We start from the raw sequence: 12,633 nt of genomic DNA, 5'->3' as shown, positions 1-12,633 counted from the left end.
GGTTCTCAATTATAATTATTCCTTAGAATTTTGTCATTCTAAGTTTTGGTCATTTGTATGAATTTTTTTTTCCCTTTCTGGAGGTTGGTAGGTCTTACTCTTTGTTTCTAGTTTTGTTGAGCACTCAGAGGGGGCTTTTCAATCTGGGAATGCATGTCCTTTGTTCTTGGAAACTTTTGATTTTTTAAAAAATTTGTTTGCTTTTCTTCTTTTGGAATTCCTGGTAAATGGCAAACTTCCCTTTTATTGAAACTTTTAATTTTCTTATTTTTGCTCTTCTGTTTTCCCTTCTTTGGTTCTTCTACTTTTGTTCTAGTTTCTTCTTCTGTTCTACTTCCTGCATTTTTATTCTACGTTTTGTTTTCCTTTATCTTCCAACCAATATTCTATAAGATATTCAATGTTAAATAGTTTAGTGAATTTTCTGCTATTATCATCTTTACTTCCAAGGCCTCTTTTTTGTTCTTTCTCTTTTTAAACCCGCATCCTGTTCTTCCTTATAAGATGCAATATTTCTTCCTCCTTTTCTAAGAATACTAAATAATACTTTTTTCTGAGAATATTAATGATACTTATGAGGTTTTCTTCTTGCATGTTGTTTCCTTCAAGTTCTTTGTTTCTGCTAGTTTTACTTGGGAGGGTTTTTTTCCTTCCTATTGGAAATTTTTCTCATGATGATCGTTGGCCATCTACATAAATGGAGCACTAAAATGCTTATTGAAAGTGCTGACTACAGGCTTGTCTACCTGACCTGGCTGGGTCATTTGGTTGGGGAACCTCTGATGTCACTATCTTAAGATATCCTTTTTGGGTAGACAGGTTCCTCAGAAAAGAGCTTTTTTTCCTCCTGCCTGAATGGTGTAAAGCGTAGCTGACAGTGTTTTGGGGACCCAGTGGGAGTGCTATAATTCATAATACAAACTCGCACGTAATTCCTGTAGTTGTCAAATTAGGGTACTCTTGCCCTCAACTCTACTCTTTAGTTCACAGACTCTAAGTTTTATACTCTTCCAGGAATGTTGTTGTTAGTTGCAGTTGAGTTGATTCCAACTCATGACAACCCCACGTGTGTCAGAGTAGAACTGCTTCGTAGGATTGTCAAGGCTGTGATCCTTTGGAAGCAGATCATCAATCCTGTTTTCTGAGGTACCTCTGGGGGAGTTCGAACTGTCAGCCTTTTGGTTAGTAGTCTAGAGCTTAAAGGTTGTGCCACCCAGGAACTCCTGGAAATAAACTTCCAATTTTCTGCTCTCTCTTACCTCAGCAGAAATTAATTATTAGGCAAAAATCTCACTGAAGATCACTCAGAGAGGTAAGCACAATACTGAAGCTACTTCAAAAACCACTTCACTGGCTGTCGTCTCCACCCTCACCTCTCCTGGGCAGATTCTTTTTCTAGTGTATGTACTAAGATTGTTGGCCTTTAAGGGGCTTTGGCTTTTATATGATGGATTACATAGGGACGGTCTCTGATCTAGCTTCCTACCTTTCTTAGGCTTAGCTTTGGCTCTTAAACTTTGTGCTCAGGGTTCATGAAAACCAGGGGCTTGAGTACCACTGAGTGGTAGATGCCCTCAAGCAAACACAGGCTCCACCACGTATTTACCCCTCTGTATTGGCCCTTTGGAGCCCTGGTGGCATAGTGGTTAAGAGTTATGACTGCTGACCAAAAGGTGAGCAGTTCAGCAATCCGAATCCACCAGCTGCTCATTGGAAGGCGTTGGAAAGCCTACTCTGTTCTATAGGATTGCTATGAGTCAGAATCGACTCGATGGCTGCGGGTTTGGTTTTTGTCTTATGGGTTTCCTGGCAGTTTCTCATTATTTCTGACACCTTGGAGTTTCCCTTCTCTTCTGGACAATACAGTCATGCTTAAAAAAGAATTTTCTCCTGTAGTTTTATGTGTTCTCCACATTCAGTCTGCCAAATTGTCCTGTTAGTGAAATATGTCTATTTTTAAATTATAACAGATGGTATACATATTTTTATGCATCTTGTTTTTTTCAGTGAGCATTGTTTCCAGAACTTCTTCAGGTACTGTGGACAGAAAAGTGATCTCATTTATTCATTTTAACATTTTTATATCTTCCATTGTATGACTGATGAATTTTATTCGCTGGTGGATCTTTAGGTTGTTTGAAGTTATTTGCTGTTCCAAACAGCTCTACATTGAAAGGAGGTGTCTGTGCACCGAGCAAGGGGTTCTCTAGGGCCCGTACCTTACTGGTCACATGATAGATACAGCTTTAATTTGACTTGATACTACCATACTGCTTCAAAGTGGCTGTGAGAATTTACATTTATGTCAGCAGTATACAGGAGTACCATTTTCATGTCTCTCTCTCTTTTTTTTTTTCTATATTAGATGTTGTCAAACTTTATCAGAAAATAGAAAAAATGTTATTTCATTTTAATTTGTATTTTTTCTGATAACTAGAGCATTTAAAGTGCTTTTTTAAATGCTTATTTGACTGCGCAGATCTCTTCTTGAACTGTCCATATTCTTTTCTTATTTTACTACTGAGTTGTATTTGTCTCTTTCTTACTCTTTGAAAGATTATGTATATATAAATGTATATATTAATTTATTAACTCTTTATTATTCGTTTTGCTGATCTTGTATCATAGTGTGCTTCATTTTACTGACTTCTACTGAATTTTTTCTTTTATGTTGTTTCTCCAGCACTTTTATATGCCAGACCCCTGTACTGAGTCTTAGATTGGTAAGATTAATTAGTTGCTGGACGTCTTTACTTTGATGTTCCATTATCATGACCAGATCAATTTTTAAAAATAGAGCATACAGTTTGCTTCCTTATTCTACCTTCCTGTTCATATTCTTGATCTCAATGGCACCATTGTTCATTCAGCCACCAAAGTTAGATACCTGAGGGTCATCCTTGAGTCTCTTTTCTTTGCTCTTTATTGCAGTCCATTACCAAGTCCTGCTAGTTTTACTGCCTGAGGGTTTTAAAAATTTTTTATCATTAGTTTTTTTTAATCTGTCCTTTTGTTGTAGTCTGAAGAAATGCTACTAAGATAAGTAATAGATTCTGAGGTTATTTTATAAATAGAACCGACTAGCCGAGAACTAAACTTTGATGATCAGCCATAGGAAAATATGGAGAGAGAGAAATTTCAGAATACCCTGTCAGGTGTGTAACTTAATAGCCTATTAATTTTCTCACCTTTAATTTTTGTGTGTGTGTGTGTGTGAGATAAAAGTCATAGCAAAGAAGAGATTGGTGCCTGATGTCTGTGTCATAAATTGAGGCAATTATTAAGAATCAGTATTGTATAAAATTAAAGGGTATAGTTTTGGAGTCATACAGGCCATGTTCCAATCACTTCCTTTTATGTATGTATGTATGAATGAATGAATTACTTTTAAAGAAGTAAATATATTTTATTAAAAAGCTAAGTGAAATGTATCCTGAAAAAATTTCAGTTCTCATTGTAAGAAATTTGACGTATAGAAATATGCAGTCCAAGTCAGTTTTTCTTTAGGACTTGTTTATAGAGCAGCCAGTCAGAGTCTCATTTGTGGAAAACTCTCTATTTGCTGATGCACTTAATTCACTGTGAAAGTTCAGACTCTGGGTAGGAAGGAAGAGGAGAGGTGAGTTGCAACTGAGCTTTTCCCAGTTTGTGTACGTGTGTGTGTGATGGAGATGGTGGGTGGCCATTTAATTTTACTTCACCTCCCCATGTACAGAGTTAGCTCAGGTGTCCTTAGCTGCACAGACTTCCAAGTCACTCAGCAAAGTGAAACAAAATATACATGTGCCCGCAGGTGCATTCATAATGAGCAAGCAGTAATAAAATGGTGGAGTTGGTTGTCTATATATGTTTCACCTGTTTTCTCATCTCATGTTTGGGCTCTATTCAAGCTTTTAATTCTTTGAAATTTGAGAACGTGAGTCCTAAAGTATAATCCTTTCAACTGAATTTAATTACAGTAAAATTTCTGAATAACTATGTAGTAGAGTTAGTCTGTCTAATGGCTTCATTTCTTAACTGTTTAAACCAGTAACCCAGTTGCTGGAGAGTCACCTCTGCCTCATGGCTATCCCACGTGTGTCAGGTAGAGCTGTTCTGCACAGGGTTTTAAAGGGCTAATTTTTCAGAAGTAGATTGCCAAGCCTTTCTTCCACGGTGCCTCTGGATGGGCTTTTAGTTAGCAGCTGAGTATGTTAACTGTTTCCATCACCTACAGACTCTACTTAACTGCTTAAGTGGGAAAAAATAAAGGATACATTAAAATAATCTTTGAGTTTTAGTTTTTGGCATGTTTTCTGAGAGGGAGAGTATTTTAGCTTGAATGTGGTAACATCTCTCAAGCAGAGTTTTTTTTTTTTATTGTAAAAATATTTATTTCAAGCAGTTTTTACTCTTGTGATTTAACCTACTTATAGATACGTTAAGGGCTATGGCATTTATTTTCCTTATGACTTCCTTAGTTGGTTAATTTTTTCGGAATTGGCTTTATAGTTTGAATCTGTGTGGCGATTTTGTTATATAGGATATTCTTTGCCCTTAAATAGCTTTGTTTAGAAGGTTACAAATGTTCCACTAGATAAAACAAATGAGTATATAAATTTTGTAACTTCATGGAAAATAATCATAGCACCTGCATTTGATGTTCAGATGTTAAAGTGACCTAACAGTGACCTAACAAATAAGAAGAGACAGTTTTAAAAATTGTATTCCATCTCCCTCCCTGCCCACACGCACACAAACAGACTTACAATTATTTTACTTTGACTATGGAAAAAGAAAGGAAATGGACCTCTCATTACCTACCATTATCAGGTGTTATTTAATATGTACAATCTCAGTTTTTAACTAGGGAAACTGACTCCAAGGGGTTTCAGTATCTTACCCAGAGGCATATAGCCCATTCAAAAACCAATTAGTTAATTATGTGAATTTTATTTAAAATTTTGAATTTTTATAAAAACTAACTTTGGTACAAGTACTCTGAAAAATGTGTAACTCCTGCTTTTCTCATTTTATTCTTATGAAATGCAATCCGTATATCCATCCGAGAATTGAAGTGTTGAACATTTTGAACTTCCTTCAGATATTAGCCAGCTGGCGTGTTTTCCTAGCAAAACATTTCTGATTTGACCACAGACTCTCAATCAGTTGTTACTGGTTTGAATAATAGAATATGCTGTCTTGGTGTGCACCTGATCATAAAAACTGATTATCTGGAGTGCATATTTATTTGGCTTTAAAGTGTTTTTACAGTCTGAGAATAAACACTGTTAATCTAGTCAAAACCTTTTCTCACAAGATCAAGAGCTTGCAGAGTTTTACTTCAACTAGTTACAGTCAAACAGTGCGAGGATAAATTGTACATTTTCATTAGGCAGAATCTTAGTTTATTTTTAACATGGTGTCATACTAAAAATAGTCCTAGGAATTTTTAAGATAAAACTCTTTAGTTTTATACTGTAAATAATTGGACTTATTTAAATACCATTTGGAAACTTTATGGTGTGAGATCTTTGTGGAATTGGGAAATAAAGTATATAATTTTTGATGCAATGTTGGGAAATTACAAATTTGTCTTACGTTTGGGTTATGGATCCAAGATTTGAGAGTTGCTGATTTTGTTTTGTTTATTGAACTAATTTCATGAAATATCTTAATCTTAATAATTATGACGTAACAGGTTCCTACCCTCAGGATAATGAGAATAGTTTTCTTAGTTGCCTCCTTGGATGAATAAAGAGCTAATTAAGGCAGTTAAGATACTTTGTCTTAAATTTGGGTACCCTCTGCTGTCGAGTTGATTCTGACTCATAGCGACCGTATAGGACAGAGTAGAACTGCCCATAGAGTTTCCAAGGAGCGCCTGGTGGATTCAAACTTTCCACCCTTCAGTTAGCAGCCATAGCTCTGAACCACTACACCAGCAGGGTTTCCCAAATTTGGCTAGTCAGTAAAAAATTTGGCTGTTATGAAAGATAGAAAGGTAGAGATTTTAAAGAATCAAATATATAAAAAACCAAACCCATTGCCGTTGAGTCGATTCCGACTCATAGCAACCTTATAGAACAGAGTAGAACTGCCCAGAGAGTTTCCAAGTAGCGCCTGGTGGATTCGAACTGCCGACTTCTTGGTCAGCAGCTGTAGCACTTAACCACTATGCCACCAGGGTTTCCCAAATATATATATACATATATATAAAAACCCAGTGCCGTCGAGTCGATTCCGACTCATAGTGACCCTATGGGACAGAGTAGAACTGCCCCATAGAGTTACCAAGGAGCGCCTGGCGGATTTGAACTGCCGACCCTTTGGTTAGCAGCCGTAGCACTTAACCACTACGCCACCAGGGCTTCCTCCCAAATATGTAGATGATAGTATATTATTTGGCTCTCCTTGATTTCTTTTTATTATTGTTCATTGGGTAAAGACAGATGTTACAGTTTAGTTCAAATAATTATAGCGTAACCAGTTGCCAGCGAGTTGATTCTGACTCCTAGCGACCCTCTAAGATGGAGTAAAACTGTCCCATAGGGTGTCCAGGCCTGCGATCTTTACAGAAGCAGACTGCCACATCTTTCTCCCATGGAGCAGCTGGCAGGTTCAAACTGTTGACCTTTCTGTTAGCAGCTGAGCGCTTAACCATTTCACCACCAGGGCTTCTGAATTATAAAAAAAAAAAAAAACCCACTGCCATTGAGTCCATTCTGACTCACAGTGACCCTACAGGATAGAGTAGAGCTGCCCCAGTGGGTTTCCAGGGAGTGGCTGGTGAATTTGAACTGCCAACGGTTTGGTAGTAGTTGAGCTCTTAACCACAGTACCACCAGCGCTCTGAATTATAGTATAGTTCTACTTAAATACCTACCTACCCAGAAAACCCAGTGCCGTTGAGTTGATTCCGACTCATATAAAATACCCACCTACCCATCTTTAAATGCAGTTGATGGGAAGATCTTAGTGTTAGTAGAAAGTAACCCATTGCTCTTCAGTAGATTCCAACTCATAGCGACCTTACACGACAGAGTAGAGCTGCCACATAGGATTTCCGAGGCTGTAGTCTATGGAAGCAGACTGTTACATCTTTCTCCCGTAGAGCGGCTGGTGGGTTTGAATCTCCAATTCTTCAGTTAGCAGCTAAGTGCTTAATCACAGAGCCACCAGGGCTCCTTAAAGGAACGGAACTGTGGAGGGGAGCAGCATATTACATTTCACAAAACCACATATGGATACTTAAAGATATTTGTTACTCATACTTCATTGGAAAGGAGTAGCTAGAATTTTTTATTGAATTAAGGCTGGCATTTTTTGGAGGGCACCATTATTAATGTCTGGAATATTAATGTGGGGGCAGAATGCAATCAATACAAGAGCCTTCGGCATGTTTACTGAGAGAATTTATCATGTGGTTATTGAGGAAGAGACCTTAAAGAAAACTATAGTTACATAAAATATTGACACGCAGGAATCTTGGTAACATTAGTGAGTCTGTAAGCAACTCTGTGTCACTACGGCCAGATTACAATCTGTTCTATTTCTCCTGGGAAAAAATAGCAAGCCAGTCAAAAAACAAAGGGAAAAAAAATTAAAAAAAGAACAACTTTGCCTGATGAGTAACATCTGACAACTTTTAGAAAGAAACCTGGCTATGGCTTTTTAACGCTTGTTTGTTACAGTTGAGCGTGTTCACGAACAGGGAAGATTCAGAATTATTCTCTGGACCATGGTTTTAGCTCTGGTGTTTTGCTTTCCCTGGAACAGTAATGAAATGAAATATAATTTTCAAAAAGTAATCTGTAGGATTGTTTTAAGACTTGCATTTGGAATAGTGTGGGATGTGAGAATTCACTATGGCACAGACAATTCTAAATAAGAGATTAAAAGTACATTAGCTAAAAAAACTGAAAGGAACTAAATACTAAGAGAGTCAAATTTTTCCCCAATCAGTAGTACTTAAATATTGCTTTACCCTCCGCTCCCACCTTCGGGTGGAAGAAATTTAGTGAACTTCGGGAAATAATAAGACAACGATTATATATTTGGCAGTTTGTCATGTGCAAACTTGCCTTGTTGTGTGACTACGAGTTGATTCCAACTCAAAGTGACCATGTATGACAGAACAGAATTGCCCCATAGGGTTTCCTAGGCTCTAATCTTTATGGGGAAACCCTGGTGGCTTAGTAGTTAAGAGCTGCAGTTGCTAACCAAAAGGTTGGTAGTTTGAATCCCTCAGGAGCTCCTTGGAAACCCTATGGGGCAGTTCTACTCTGTGCTATAGGGTCACTATAGGTTGGAATTGACTTGACAGCAGAGGATGGGTATAATCCTTACGGGAGCAGATTGCCAAGTCTTTTCTCCCATGGAGTGCTGTTGGGTTCGAATAGCCAACTATTTGGTTGACAGCTGAGTGCTTAACCGTTGCACCGCCAGGACTTCTCAAAGTTGGCTTAGTTTTTCATATTTTAAAAATCACCAAAACCTTTCCCTTTATATCTGGTTTCTCTGAAATTATTCCCTAGCTCAACTTGTATGTTCTTTTCAAACCCACAAGAATTCATTGTTGATTTTATTATAACAATTCAATTTGTACTTTCTGTCTGAATTATAAATTAAATACATAGCACACAACTTTACCTTTTCATTTTTGTTATCTCTTCCAGCACAGTGGAGAATTTTCAGTCTCTCTAAGTGATGTATTATTGACCTGGAAATACTTACTACATGAGAAATTGAACTTACCAGTTGAAAATATGGAAGTGACTGGCCATTATGAGGACATTAGGAAGTCTTACGATGATTTCTTGAAGAATAGTAATATGTTAGATCTGATTGATGTTTATCAAAAATGTAGGATTTTGACTTCTAATTGTGAAAAGAATGACAAGATATCCCCTGTAAGTATTTCTTCACAGTTCTATTTGAATCAGACTTAATTCTGCTAGATTGATCTCTATTGTAAGCTGTAGCATCGCCAGGTATAGGAACTTGATTATGCTTTTGCTTTTGGGGTCATGTTAGAGTGGAAACTTCAGTACCTGAAAGAAAGATTTCGGTGGTAAATTTTGTTGGACTTGTGTTATTGTTATTTGGTTGAAATGGAAGAATAGCTTTTTATTAGATGAAAAATTTTTAACAAAGAAATCAGTCCCAGATGCCTGATTTCTTTCTGAATTACGGCAGTTTTTCTTGGTTTAATGTGCATCTGTTCACTTGGCATTTGTTACATGACTTTCTGTAGTTTAGTAATACATGTTATTATTTTACTGAGATAGGGTTATTGCTTATTTAATGAGAACGGTACTATACAGTATATAGGATAATAGACTTCATTGGACTATTTCTTTTTTTTGGACATACATATCAAAAATAGCCTTAATTTTTTTATAGGATGTAAATTTAAAAATTAAGTGGAGTAGCATCCTTTGCAGTTTGGTTTTGTCCACATTACAATAAAGTGTTTTAGGATGTATTTGGACATATCTAGATTTTGTTTAAAGTGTCAAAATTATTTTTATCTTAACATTTACTGAGTGCCAACAAATAGTAATAGTGATAATAGCTAGTAATTGCAGCCGGAATTAGAAGGAAATGCTTATTGTATCCTCTAAGGTATTCAAACATGTTATTTTTTACATAAGACTCAGGAAGAGTGTTTTGGCCACTTTTAATAGAAACCTCCGCAATAGCAGTGGTTTAAAGAAAGTGAAAGTTTATTTCTCTCATCTATAAAAGATGTCTAAAGGCAAGTAACACAAGACTGGTATAATAGCTCAGGGTTTATCAGAGACCCAGGCTTTTTCAGTCATTCTGTTCTATCATCTTAATGCTTGATCTCTACCCTCAAGATTATCTCATGCTCCAAGATGGCTGTTGGAGTTCCAGACATTATGCTGATATTCTTTGCAGCGGGAAGTAGTTAGGGAGAACAGCACTCCCTTTCTTATTACGGATGCTTAACTTTTTTTGTTTTTATTTCATTGTCTAAAGCAACAACCACACCAAGCTGTCAAGGAGGGTGGAGAATATAGTCTTTATTCTAGATAGACATATGCTAGGAAAAAAAAAAAGGAAGAAGGGGAGGATAGGTATTGGCAGGCAGTTTTGATCTCTGCCTCATTGGGCCAGAATGGAGACCTTTGCCCTGTAGTGATTTTCTCAGAACACACATGTGTATGCCCACACATTTGATAAGGATATTTGTGAGCTAAAATACTTTTTATTATTCTTCTGTAGCTCTATTTCGTTTGCTTACTTGTGTCACATAGTTAATTTAGAGAGGATAATCAAACGTTTTAAGTATTAGATTGTAGGAACAACAAAGAAAATCTTCTGATAAGCCAATGAGAGTATGACCTACGTGAAGTATTTGGGGCACAATGTTTTCATCCTACTCTTTGCCTTCAACTAAGTCTCCTCATTTAAGTGAATCATCTTACAGTATGCGCTATACAAGGGTATACATAAAGCAAAATAGATAGTTGCATGGGTAGTATTATTTAAGATAATTCTATGTGGCAGGCTGTCTCCAAATGTCAACATGGCTTCTTTTGCAGAACATCAGGAATGAAATTGAAGTGCCTAAGATGATACTGTATGAAGTAAAAAGTGTTCTGCATTTAAACCCTGGAAGCTAACAATTTGATCTCTAATACCTACTTTTCCTCTCAGGAAATTTCCAGTGAGAAGAAAGCTGGCAGAAAAACACATCCCTAGATTAATTTCTCAAAAACTAAGTATGACCCTAGCTTATGCTAAAAGTGCCTTTAAACATATATATATCAGAAAATTCCACATACTTGTGAATTTCATGATCCTAAATTTTCATGAACTTGATAAACTTGTCTTTTTGTGTGTCTTAGTTGTTGTAGCCTAAGTAAGGTAGGGATTATGAGGAATTAAGATAAAATTAAGATGGGAATTCTGGGAACATGGTAACTTGAACACATCCCTCTTCCCTTTGCTCCCTACTTTATAATTCCTCTCCTGAGGAAAATGGGTGCTGGGTCCATGAGCATCTGGAAGCAAATAAGGCCTTGTATTTTTCTTATTCTAACTGGAGTCTAAGTAGAGAGAATTGGTACAGGGCTTGCTTTCTCATGAAATGGGTGAAACCTGAGGTGAAGAGCAGAAATGATAGGTCCTGAGAACAGTTTAGCAGCTCTTAGAGATCTGTGGACCTCTGGGAAAAGTCTCCAAATGCTCTCTGTGAGTGTGCCGGGATTCCCAGAAGTAGCTGAATAGGCACACTTCTTCCTTTTGATGAGGGATGCGAGACTATGAGAAGACTTTTTTTTTTCTTGATGTAAGCAGGTGACTGGCAGCCCATTTGTTTCTATACTGCAGGTCCGTAGAGGTGGGGATCATTTCAACTTCTGTTACTTGTAGGGCTGTCATTACTTAAGGTACCTCAGTAGTCAGAGCTGATCCCAGAGAGCCAATGTAGGAAAACAGTGGACCATCTAAGGGGTTCCAGCAGCTAGAGAAAGATGAGTCAGCCAGTAACACATGTGCCCAACAAAGTAGATCTGCTAGAGGGGAATGACAACAACTTGCTTTAAAAAAAAAAAAAAGAATACTTAAGGAAATTGAGGGACAATGCCTAAACATAAGGCTTTCTAGATACGTAAAAATTGAAGAGAGGAAAATATTTCCCAATGCAGCAGATCAGTAGATGAATTCAGGCCCAAATTAACCAAAAAAACCAAACCCATTGCCATCAAGTTGATTCTGACTCATAGCGACCCTATAGGATACAGTAGACCTGCCCCGTAGGTTTCCAAGGCTGTAAATCTTTATAGAAGCTGACTACCACATCTTCCTCTCATAGAGTGGCTGGCAGGTTCGAACTGCCAACTTTTTTGGTTAGCAGTCAAGCGCTTAGCCACTGAGCCACGAAGGCTTCTTTAGACCCAAATTTGTATCCTGAATATCAAGCACAATAAATAAAGCACAGGAAAAAAAAATAATAATAAAGAAATCATGAGGGAAAAGCTAAGAAACTTGGAAGTTAAATCCAGAAGGCTTAACATGCAATAGATAGTCTCAGAAGGAGAAAAAGAACAGATGGAGGTCATAATCACTCAAGTAGTAAAAGAATATTTCCTTTCACCGAAAAGAAGCCTGAGTTTGCTGATTGAGAGTTTTTACCAAGTTTCAGCGTCTGTATTGGTAAGAAATACCTAGGCGTATCCTGGAAAAATTTCTGAACTCTTAAGGATAAAGACAAATATTCTAAATTTCCTGACAAAAAGAACAAGTTATTTAAAAGGAACAAAAAATTAAATAGCATGTCCAGACTCCTGAAAAAAGAGGACAGTGACCTAAGAATCTTGTCCTCAACGAAATGTCATTTATCAGTTAAGTTAAAGGAAGAAGTCAGGATATGCAGAATTTGAGAGCGTCATCCCTATGACTTGTCTAAGGAAAATAGTTTTCAAAAAAAAGACCCTAATAATTAAACAACAGATGAACCAGAACAGGTATCTATTTAGGGGAAAATGTAATAAGCAATGGAATATGTGTTTGCCTATGTAGTTAAAATGTTAATGATGGACTGGGAATAATGGAAGTGCTAAAATGGAAGGCTTATTCTAAGGGAGATTCTGATACTAGTTTAGAATTAAAACTGCTAAACAT

General features: G+C 37.0%; 1 protein-coding gene across 9 annotated transcripts in view; it reads left to right on the top strand.

Annotated features, from left to right (window-relative positions):
- The window catches only part of PARPBP (PARP1 binding protein), an 89,610-nt gene that overhangs the window by 10,333 nt on the left and 66,644 nt on the right, over nucleotides 1–12,633 (top strand). For 8 of the 9 annotated variants that reach the window (XR_002783637.2, XR_002783636.2, XR_010321716.1 and 5 more), the window contains exon 3: nucleotides 8,658–8,891. The exons of the other annotated variant lie outside the window; for it this stretch is intronic. Coding sequence is in view for 5 of the 8 variants with exons in the window: in XM_023538909.2 (XP_023394677.1) it covers nucleotides 8,658–8,891 (234 nt within the window). In the remaining 3 variants the exon portion in view is untranslated. The remainder of the gene's footprint in view (nucleotides 1–8,657; nucleotides 8,892–12,633) is intronic. 9 annotated transcript variants of the gene reach the window in all.

Source organism: Loxodonta africana, chromosome 4 (genome assembly GCF_030014295.1).
Source record: "Loxodonta africana isolate mLoxAfr1 chromosome 4, mLoxAfr1.hap2, whole genome shotgun sequence".
Classification (NCBI taxonomy): Eukaryota; Metazoa; Chordata; class Mammalia; order Proboscidea; family Elephantidae; genus Loxodonta; species Loxodonta africana.
This window is presented reverse-complemented; position numbering and strand designations above follow the sequence as displayed.